The 10,218-nt window shown below is 49.7% G+C and overlaps 3 protein-coding genes across 3 annotated transcripts; 2 read left to right on the top strand and 1 right to left on the bottom strand.

The window, feature by feature from the left end:
* The first annotated feature begins 1,750 nt into the window (after positions 1–1,750).
* On the top strand, positions 1,751–5,751 carry LOC120673160 (protein DELETION OF SUV3 SUPPRESSOR 1(I)-like). The gene is made up of 3 exons (XM_039953881.1): positions 1,751–1,885; positions 1,962–2,073; positions 5,376–5,751. Exons 2-3 carry the CDS (start codon positions 1,974–1,976, stop codon positions 5,501–5,503), a joined length of 228 nt encoding a protein of 75 aa, XP_039809815.1. The 5' UTR covers positions 1,751–1,885; positions 1,962–1,973; the 3' UTR covers positions 5,504–5,751.
* Positions 5,752–5,930: 179 nt separating this feature from the next.
* On the top strand, positions 5,931–8,807 carry LOC120673159. Its single transcript, XM_039953880.1, has 7 exons — positions 5,931–6,434; positions 6,666–6,719; positions 6,811–7,020; positions 7,758–7,897; positions 7,998–8,095; positions 8,186–8,310; positions 8,392–8,807. The coding sequence occupies exons 1-7, from the start codon at positions 5,946–5,948 to the stop codon at positions 8,542–8,544; spliced, it is 1,269 nt and encodes a 422-aa protein (XP_039809814.1). The 5' UTR covers positions 5,931–5,945; the 3' UTR covers positions 8,545–8,807.
* Positions 8,808–8,935: 128 nt separating this feature from the next.
* On the bottom strand, positions 8,936–10,014 carry LOC120676678 (early nodulin-like protein 1). Its single transcript, XM_039958006.1, has 2 exons — positions 9,666–10,014; positions 8,936–9,541 (listed from the first exon to the last, which is right to left on the bottom strand). The coding sequence occupies exons 1-2, from the start codon at positions 9,898–9,900 to the stop codon at positions 9,156–9,158; spliced, it is 621 nt and encodes a 206-aa protein (XP_039813940.1). The 5' UTR covers positions 9,901–10,014; the 3' UTR covers positions 8,936–9,155.
* Between the last annotated feature and the right edge of the window lie 204 nt (positions 10,015–10,218).

The raw sequence follows: 10,218 nt of genomic DNA on the forward strand, positions 1-10,218 counted from the left end.
TATCTCAGTTCCCCAACCAACTTATAATAAGCAACATTTTAGAAACACATAAGCATATTTTTTTTTAAAAAAAAATCATAAGCAGATTAGAACCAAGACAAAGCATTTTCTACCATGAAGGAATTGCCATCTAAGTATATACAAATGTGGCCTTATTTTGAAGGTGTCGTTGAGAGGTACAAAGTAATCTTGTCGGAATTTACTTGGATGCTTGCTTTTGAATTTATGATATTTTAAAGTTTTAAAACTACTCTTACATTACATATGATGCGTTATATAATTGTACCTATCTCTGCAAGTGCAAATAGGAGTGTGCCTTGATGTATCCTTCCACACGGGCGCTTTTTTTTTTTGGGTTTTTTTGATCCATGCCATTACAATTTGCTAACTTCTGAGATATGCCATTACAATTCACCTATTTTGAAAACTGCCATTACAATTTTTCGTTTCTTTGAATCATGCCATTTTATACGTCTTTGATGCCCTTGGACCCACTTGCAGACCCCCGTATTTTCGTATGGCCCAAAATACCCCTGCTGCTTCTCTCTCTACACTCACTGACGTGTGGGGCCCACACGTCAGCTTCTCCTTCAATCTCCTTCCTCCTTCAACCTTCTCCTCTCCATGGGCTGCTCACCTCTGCACCCCCCCCACGCCACGAGCGCCGCCGGCATGCTCCCCCACCGGGAGAGCCCCCTCCCCCGCGGCTGAGCCCCTCCCCCGCTTGGCCTTGCGCGGGCATGCTGTCGCCGGCGCCCCTCGCGCGGGCACACCGCCGCCGCGCCCCCAGGCGAGCTCGCATCCCCTGCTCCGCCCGCATGCCGCTCTCGCCGCCGCCGCTCCGCTGAGGGCATGGAGTGGGGAGGCGGTTCCCCTACGCTGCGGGGCCATCCGGAGCAGGGGAGGGGGGTGCCCGGCCCGCCACGCGCTTGGCCGCCGCCGCGAGCTCCGCCGCGCGCTCCGCCGTGCAGGCAGCCGCACGCTCCGCCCACGGCCGAAGCAGGGGAGGGCCGCGCCCGCTCGGCCTGCTCGCCCGCCCACGGAGCTCGCCCGTCCGGTGCGGGATGCGGGGTAGTGAGGCGGCGGGGGATGCAGGGGTGTGGGCGGCGGGGGATGCTAGGGAGGAGGTGTGCCGGCGGAGGGGAGCCAGGGGAGGGAGGAGGCGCGCCAGCGGAGGGGAGCCCGCGCAACTAGCCTCCTCGCGCGGCGTCGGCAAGCCCGCCCGAGGGCGCGGCGGCGGCCTGCCCGCGCGAAGCCAGGCGGGGGAAGAGCTCGCCCTAGGGGGAGCAGGCCGCCAGCGGGTGGGAGGAGCTCGCTGGGGAGGGGGGTGAGGGCGGAGGGGAGCAGTCCGCCAGCGGCGGGAGGAGCTCGCTGGGGAGGGGGTGAGGGCGGAGGGGAGCAGGCCGCCGCCAGCGGCGGGGGAGGGCTGAAGTGATCCGTGTGGGGAAGAAACAGCGCCCAGAGGTTGAAGAAGAAACTGACATGTGGGGCCCACATGTCAGTGAGATGAAGGGAGAGAAGCAGTAGGGGCATTTTAGGCCATACGAAAATACGAGAGTCTGCAGGTGGGTCCAAGGGCATCAAAGACGTATAAAATGGCACGATTCAAAGAAACGAAGAATTGTAATGGCAAGTTTCAAAATAGGTGAATTGTAATGGCGTATCTCAGAAGTTAGAAAATTGTAATGGCATGGATAAAAAAAAACCCTTTTTTTTTTGGAAGGAACGTAGGGTAGTCTTTTGCAAGTGCCAAGCCAGCCAGGAACAGCCAGGAACCGCGGCCCGCAAAGACTCCAAAGAACAGCCACCGACGGACAACTGGACAAGCCGCCTCCGGGTCTAGCTAGGGTTTCCGTTCCGCTTCCTCTCCCCGCACGCGAAGCAGGTTGGTGCGCTCTGCCCCGGTACCCGGTACCCCCGCTTCGACTCGCTCCCCTCTGATCCGCTCGGCCGCGTCGCAGGGCGCAGCGTTGATGGCAACGGCACCGGCGCCGGCGGACCCGAAGGCGGAGGCGGCCAAGATGGACCTCCTGGAGGACGACGACGAGTTCGAGGAGTTCGAGATCGACCAAGGTGCGCCCTCGCTTTCGTTTCCGTGTTTCTATTGATTCGGCGGAAAGGTTTGGATGATTAATTGATTAGATGGAAATCCATGTGCTGCTTGCATCCTGTGCGTCCCTTCCTTCCAATTTGTTAGGGGAGTGATTTTAGCGAGACTAGGGGGAATTTGTAAGGGGTCAGTTTTTTATGTGGAATCTCAATTATCTCAGATCGATCTGGCATTTCATAACTGTAGATGCTGTTAATTTGGCGCCTGGATTTGCTCGGACAGGACTATTGTTCTGAAGTAGTTAAGTTTTCTTTGCATCATCTAGCCTGTAAGAGCATCTCCAAGAGTTCCCAATTTTTTCTCCCCAAAACTTGTTATTTGACAACTCCCTAAATAGATATGAGAAGACAAAAAAGAGTCTATCTCCAATAGTTTTCTATTTTAACTCCCAAAATTAGAAGTTGTGGTACTACAAGATAATTCCACTGGCTCTCGGCAACGGCAGTGAGATGAATTGAGATCGGAGGCTGGACGGCTGCATGGTGGCGGCACGGTGAATGGGTTGAAAAAAGAAGAGCCGGTCGCGGAGCCAAGCGCTAGGCACGGAGGGGGGCTTCTCTCTCAGGCACGATCTCCAAAATCATTGTGCTGCCTATGCGTAGGAGCTATGTTGACGACTTGACGTTAATTGTTTGAGGAGCCTGCTATGATGGCCTGTGCGGCGACGGCACAGCAGAAGGGGGGCGCAGGCCCTCTGCGGCGGGCTGATCGAGGCCGAGCCGGACGGCCTGTGCGGCGACGGCGCGGCGGAAAGGAGGCGCATGCCTTCCATGATGGTGGCGCGGCGGACGAGAAGCACAGAGCCTCTGCGGCGGATGATGCGGCGGACGGGGAAAATAATAGGGAGCGATGGAGGCGTGCGCATTTTTAAGCACAAAAGAGTCCACTTTGCCAATTGTTAGCAAATAGAGAATTTAAATAGAGAATTTGGATAGGGAACTATTGGAGAGAGTTTTTTTTCGTTTTTCCTAAAAAAACAAGGATGGGGAAGGAATATTGGAAACTCTTGGAGATGCTCTAAGTGGCCTGGTGCATGCAGCTCCGTCTTAAAAAAAATTCCCCTTGTATTCTTCCCCGTTTACTTTGGCACTTGACAATAAACCTTGTCCTTAAACTAGTGCAGTTAGGTGCTTGAGTGTTTACTTACAAATGGGGCCTTCTGATGTTTTGCAACTTTCTGATTGAAATGATCTAGTCATTTAAAATGATGATTTTATTACATGTCGAGTCGCGTCTTTGCTTCTCCTCGACGCATCTCCCCGACTACTAATTAGAATAGACCAATCCTGAATATTGAAGACAATGTGCAGAACTGAAGATCAATTGTTATGTTGAATGTGACGAGTGTAAACCAGATACTATATTGGTAATTTTTGTATGGGTTTCTGATTCCAACTTTTCATCTAGTTAGCTAAGTCCTGTTATGTCAAATATTCAGTAACAATAATTTCTTCCATGCTAATCACTTAGATGGCAAAGTTGCAAAGAAACAGTGCCATAAGTTGTGTTGATGGAGATGATAATTATGGGGCTTTCTTGGACCTTGCTGTTATCTTCTTTTTTCTGCCCTCACGACACTTGCATGGTTGTGAGTGCACACTTGAATATGCTTGCTGCCGTTGCTTGATTGTTGATTCACTGGCTAACAAAATAAACAGTTTCCACTTGTCATTATTCAGTGTTGTTTTTCTATGTAACTAATGACACTTTATATACTTATATTGTCCTGCAGTAAGTAAAACTTTATTGTTTCACACAATCAGTTAGTATCGTTTTCCTTTTCCTTTCTTACTCACAGAATTATAACTCATGTCGCTTAACTGTTATGTATGTTTTTTATAAATTTTCACAGGAAGGTTTTTAGTATGGGAACTGCTGGTTGTCTTCTCTCTTAGTTCTTAGCCAATAAAGATGGAATGCACATATTTTCTACATAGAGTTACTATTTTGTATGGGTAGTAAAGACACGTACATTCTCGAAGTTAGCTTGACGCTTGAATTTGCTTTCTCCTCTTCATCTTTTGGTTGTGGTATGACTTTGGGTGTGCTCTTGGTTGCGGCTGCATTTGCTTTGGAGTGATCGCATCATGGGCAACCTTAGTAAATACAATGTGAAACTGATGGTATGATTACATTTTGTGTTACAATGCTAAACATATTGCTATTACAGATTTTTCTCTCATTGATGGGTTTTCCAAAAGCTATATATTTAGGATGACAAACCCCTGAATATTGAAGAAGAGGGACTACATTTATTAGTACTATAGATGCTTAGCTGACATTATTAATTTTGGCCACCATGGTAAAAGTTTTCTCAATAATATCTCTGTGCCGCTTTCACTGTTCATGTTTATAAAAAGGTGTATAGAAAGTATTGCAAACATGTGAATGGGGGAAGACTAGGCAGGATACTTGTTTGTTGTAATGGATGCTTAGCTCGATTTGTCAGTTGAACTAGATTAGCCAAACAGGTTAGTATTAGGTCAGTCATGTGCATGGCTATTTATGATATGATCCGTTATCTGTTTTGGCAAGCTTTTAATATACAGAGTCCCCTTCTAATCTATCTCAGTCTATTACCTACCTAGAACCCCTCCATGTAGTGTTTTCTCCTTCCAGGATCAGCCATCATGCCATCTAGCCTCTTCCTGTGTAAGATGGTACTGACCTCAGTTGTGAACTTGATTTATGACAACTTGGTGTCAGATTTGACAACCTTCCATGCCTCCATTGCTTCTGCCTCCATCTATCCATGTTGCCGCTAGTTCTGTTGTTGCAATCTCAATTAGGCCCCTAATCTCAATAGAAAACGGCGGAACCAGAGGCAGCACAGATAGATGGACAATAAAAATGATGCTAATGTATTAGAGGATCTGATGCCATGTAATCATGAACTGCGTTCACTATTAGAGGATCTGATACTATGTAATCATGAACCGCATTCACTAAGAGGGAAAACTACCATGTAATCTTGAAGGTGGAAAACACTAGATGAAGTAGGGCGCTTGGTAGAGAGGAGCGGAGAAAGGATAGGTTAAATGAGCTTTCCTGTCAGCCATTGCACGTCAAAACTGAAAACAGAGGTGTATAAAATACCATGGACCAATCTAACCCAATAACCTGATTTGGGATGTTTCTTATGTGACAAATAACATTAATGAACTCAGTTCCCTAGCCACTAGGCCAGTGGTTTGAACGCTTTGCGTGTGTTTTTTTTTTAAAAATGGTTTGAAGGCTTTGTTTTCCACACATTCCTATCATGCAGAATGGGACGACAAGGAAGAAGGCAATGAAGCTGTCCAGCAGTGGGAGGACGACTGGGATGATGATGACGTTAATGATGATTTCTCGCAGCAGCTGAGGAAAGAACTGGAGGGAGCCCAGAAGAGCTGAAGTGTTTTCTTCCGTAGTATAAATGTTACTCTTGTATGGCCGTTACTTTCTGAACCGCTGTGTGCTTCAGACAGTTATGGGTGCGCGTCTGGGAGCACCACCTAATTTGCGGAATATTTCTACAGGGAAGTTTATGGTCGTGCTGTAGTTTCCATATTATCAGTGAATTTCTATATGAACGGCATGAGTATGATACCAGAAAGTTTATAAATATGCGGCAATTTGCCCCTCAATCAAGTTGAAGCTAACGATCACTTCTTTATTTCAATTTCAATTATTATTTCTGCGATATCACGGTCGAAACACTACGTTGTAATGTGTGACGCTCCCTTGACCGGCCTTTACTGCTGCTGTGTCATGGACGCGTGAGCTCACGTCCTGATGGAGAACCCAGTATCATCAACACGAGCTGAGAAAGATTGTATAGAGCCTAGGACCAACGATGCTAGTGAAGCGCAGGCGCGTTGGTCGCCGTCGTGGCGGAAGGCGCCCCTGCTCCTCCTCTTCCTCCGTCCAGCCCCGCGCGGCGGCGGCGGCTGCTGCCGGCCAGCAGCCGGAGGGCGACGGCGGCGCCGGGGAGGCCCCGCGGCTGGTGCTGCACGACTCCCTCGACGCCGCGGGGGTGGCCACCGCTCACGCCAGGTCCTCGCGGGAGGGGTTCGCGGCGCAGGTGGGGCGGCTAACCCGGGTGAGCGCCGGGACCAGCATCGCCATCAGCCGCGGCGCGGACCTCGCCCGCGCCGCGCTCTGCGTCGCTGCCGAGGACGACTCGCTCGTCTCCCACTCCTCGGTCCCGCTCCCCGTCGACGCCTTCATCGCGCGCCTCGACGACCTCTCCACGGGCTTCTGCGCAGGCGGCAACTTCCCGCCCTCCCACGCGCCGCCCGAGGTCTTCTTCGATTACCTCGAACGCTACCTCTACGTACACAAGGTACACAATTGGGGAGGGGAATTATTCTGGTCCTCTTGCTACCCGAATTGGGGACACTACTATCCATGCGCACACGAACAGCTGCAATTTGAGGTCATTTCAGCTGTCCTTTGGTCTTAGCATGCCGTATAGGGCCCCAGTCTCTCAGATAAGACTGTATTCTAGCGAATTTGTGTTCCACATGCAGAGCTTACAAGAATTGGTGCTAATTTACTAGGATCTTCCATCCAGGGCTTTCGAAGAGCAAATGGAGTGTCTGATGTGCGGGCTATGTATCTTCATTCGGTATGCTAGGCTCTGGCTTCTCTCCCATTTAGATGTTATTAATCTGCTATCTATGACTCATCTGGTGTTCTATGTGTTTTGCAATGTCCAGGTCTTGACATGCAGATCAGGATCAGCACTAATGCTTGCATTGATATATTCAGAGATACTGAAGACTGTACGGATATATGGCTTGCTGGATTTCGATGCAGAGATATTCTTTCCAACTGATCTCAATAGCCTCCCTAGGGGCTTTGACAAACAAAAAAGCAAGTTGGGCGATGAGCCACATATTATGACTTCAAAGTCATTTTTGGTTGAGGTGAGTTTATTCTTACCTTCAATCTTCATTTTTTTTTAACTGCATTGAGTTTCTGTCCTCAATATCTATATTAGTAGTGAGAAACAAGTGTTAAAGCTAAGACATTCGTTGCAGTCCGAGATGTAAATTTTGGGTTGTCATCATAGAACAGGAACATTGTAATTTTACCTGCTTCTGCCCTTCATGTTCACCAGAAGAAGGATAATTTCCTTTTAGGTTTCATGTTTCCTTATGATATTTGGATTGTATAAAACAGTTTGGTTTTATGCTATGTACAAATTCCACTAACATTGTTTTCCTATGGGCCCACTTTTGACGATTCATTCGTACATCAATGATGGATAGGCCTAGTGTAAACTGATTTTTTTTTGTTTTGTTTCATTCTTTTCTGTACAAGCTTTTTCTCATGGATCAGACAGATAAAATAAACACCCTTTTTGTGGTCAGTTTTATGGTTTCTTCATCCATTATATTCAGTGTAATGTCAGCAACTTATTTCTAACAGACTTCTGTTTCTGCATCCTGTGTTTTAACCTTAGACTTCCTAAGTCTTGACTTATACCAAAGTATACATGCATGATGTGTGTTCTTGAATTCCTTACAGCCTTAAGAACTCCTTATTTTTGTAGAAATCATCATGTTCAGTTTTCTTATGTAAACGATGGTATAACCAGGCAGGATAATTTGTTGGTGGTTCTATTCATTATTTGGTCTTATTTTGATTAGTCCTTTTGCAGGTTTTGAAAACTCTGAAGGCTACATTTTGGCCATTCCAGTCTCATCAGTCAAGTAGTTTGTTTCTGAATGCTGTTGCTGCAAACCACCATGGCCCTGGTACTTTAGGTGACAACCAAACGAGGTCACATGGCAATATAAGGTACCTTCTCTTAACTGCTTACCTTATCATTTTCTTTTGCCATATTTTTTTACACGGATTGCTGCTGGAGACCTGGAGTGATCTTAATTTTGGTTAACAGTTCCATAGAGATGGCTGCTGCTAAAGCTGCTCAGCATAGACTGATGCGGGGAGTATGGACTAATGTTCGATTTGGTGATATGCGTCGTGCTTTAGCAGGTACTGCATTTTTGTTCCGCAACAACTTTTCATGTACCATGGATCATCAGTTCCTGGCCAGTTTCATATCTTGTGCCTTTTTGGTTTCAGCCTGTGAGCGACTGATACTATTGCAACACGATCCACATGAACTGAGGGATTACGCCGCGCTTCTGTACCACTGTGGGTACTATGAAGAGTGCCTACACTACTTATCATCATACCAAACAGCCATGGTATGTCTTCCAGGCACGACCCTGTCACGGGAGGAATCCAGAAATTGTAGGACTCACGTTCTCCATGCTGTCCCCTTTCAGGCTGGACAGTCGTTGAGCAACCGATTGGAGATCTTAGAGGACGAAGCCGTGAATACTCTCAGAGCACGGGTAACACTAATTTTAGCAGAGGATGGCTGGAGCAGCCGCAGACCAGCAGCAAGTTACTGGACCAAGAACTCCGAGCCGTGGTAGTTTAGTTGGCCATCATTGCAGGTGAAGCAGATAACTACAGAATGTATATATATATCATGTTCAGCCATGTTGTACATAGATGGATCGTCCTTGTTTGCATCAGATTTCACTGCGACATTGTTGAGATGTCGAACGCGTTGTCTGGACTCTACAGGGATTATTTTTGTATATTTTATAAATTGTTCTGATACAGTACAAAAAAAAATCTACATCTCAGGTCTACAATTTGTAGCAATGCAGTGAAATGTATTTCAGAAGTATCATCAGATACTGCACAAGTTCTCGTTGAATGTCTACGGGGTCACTCTAAACTTTTGGGATGTGTTCCCTTTTTCCTACCGACGATGGATGGATCATCAACAGCGCTACGAAATCAGTGCAAAACCTAGCATTTTTTTACCGAATAAACTAACCAAGGGAATCACAGTAACTCCATACATAGATCACATTACATAGGAATTAAATAGTACACGATTACTCAGTAAAACAAGCAAATTGTCTTGACACGATACAGTACCAACACTAGACGAGTCATGGATCCTAAGCAGAAATAAACACAGGCAGATTAAACCTAACAAACTACGCAGGCGAGTTCGCATGCAAACTGCTGATCACTCCATCATCAGGACGAGACTGGCAAGGACAACCAGCGCCGCCGCGACGGCGACGCTGGTGGCAGCGGCTGTGGCTGCGCCGGAGGTTGCGCCGGGCAATCCCGGCGGCCCGGGGCGGCCGCCGCCGCCGTGGCCCGGCTGTGCCGGTGCCCCAGGCGCGGAGGCCGGGCCGGACGCGGCCAGGTGCACCATGACGCGCACGACGAGCTTCTGGCCCTGCTCGCAGTGGCCCGGCTCGCCGCTGATGAAGCAGAAGAAGCCCGGGCGGTCGAGGGCGAACGTGGTGGCGCCGTCGTCGAACGCGGCGAGCGGCGCCGTGGTGTTGCAGGCGTCGAAGGCCGGCCGCTCCACCAGCAGCACCGAGTCGTTGGCGTACCTGAACACTGCGAAAGGATCGGGTTCATTCCGCGCGCCGGAGACGGCGGCGGACGCCATCGTTAGCAGCTGCATCGGCGCACGAGGTCTCAAGAACCAAGCACTTGGGAGTAGGAAAGATATGGAACTCACGGAGGCGATCGCCGACGCGGAAGCGGTTGTTGGTGGCCCACCAGCCGTAGCTGGTGTTGCCGTCCGGGACGCGCCACCCGCGCGGCCCGCCGACGTGGAACTCCAGCGGCCCCGGCGGCGCCGAGGCCTCCTCGCCGGCTACGGCGGGGGCGAGAAGAAGAAGGACGAAGCCGGCGAAGGCCAGCGCGGGGAGGGCCGCGCGGGAGCTGCTGCCAGAGGTCGACGCGGCGGCCATGGATCTTGCAGCGGCGGCAGGCGGCGCGCGGCGCGGGCGAGGAGCGGAGACGGTGGCGCCGGTCGCCGTGCTCAGTCTGCAGAAGGCTCGGCTCGGTGCGCGCGCGCGTGGAGTGGGAGTGGAACTGCAGGGTGCGCGACGGCGGAGGCGGGGCTTTATAGAGAGGCTTTGGCAGGGCCGGACGGTTGCCACGACCTGCCAGGTCGGGCCGCGTCGCTTCGCCGGTTGCAGTTTGAGTGTTTGACCGCGCCGGCGCGCGCGCTCTGGGCTGTGCCTGGTGGTGACGTGGGTTCGTGCAGGGGACGTGGGGGAGGACCT

Source organism: Panicum virgatum, chromosome 5N, assembly GCF_016808335.1.
Source record: "Panicum virgatum strain AP13 chromosome 5N, P.virgatum_v5, whole genome shotgun sequence".
Classification (NCBI taxonomy): domain Eukaryota; kingdom Viridiplantae; phylum Streptophyta; class Magnoliopsida; order Poales; family Poaceae; genus Panicum; species Panicum virgatum.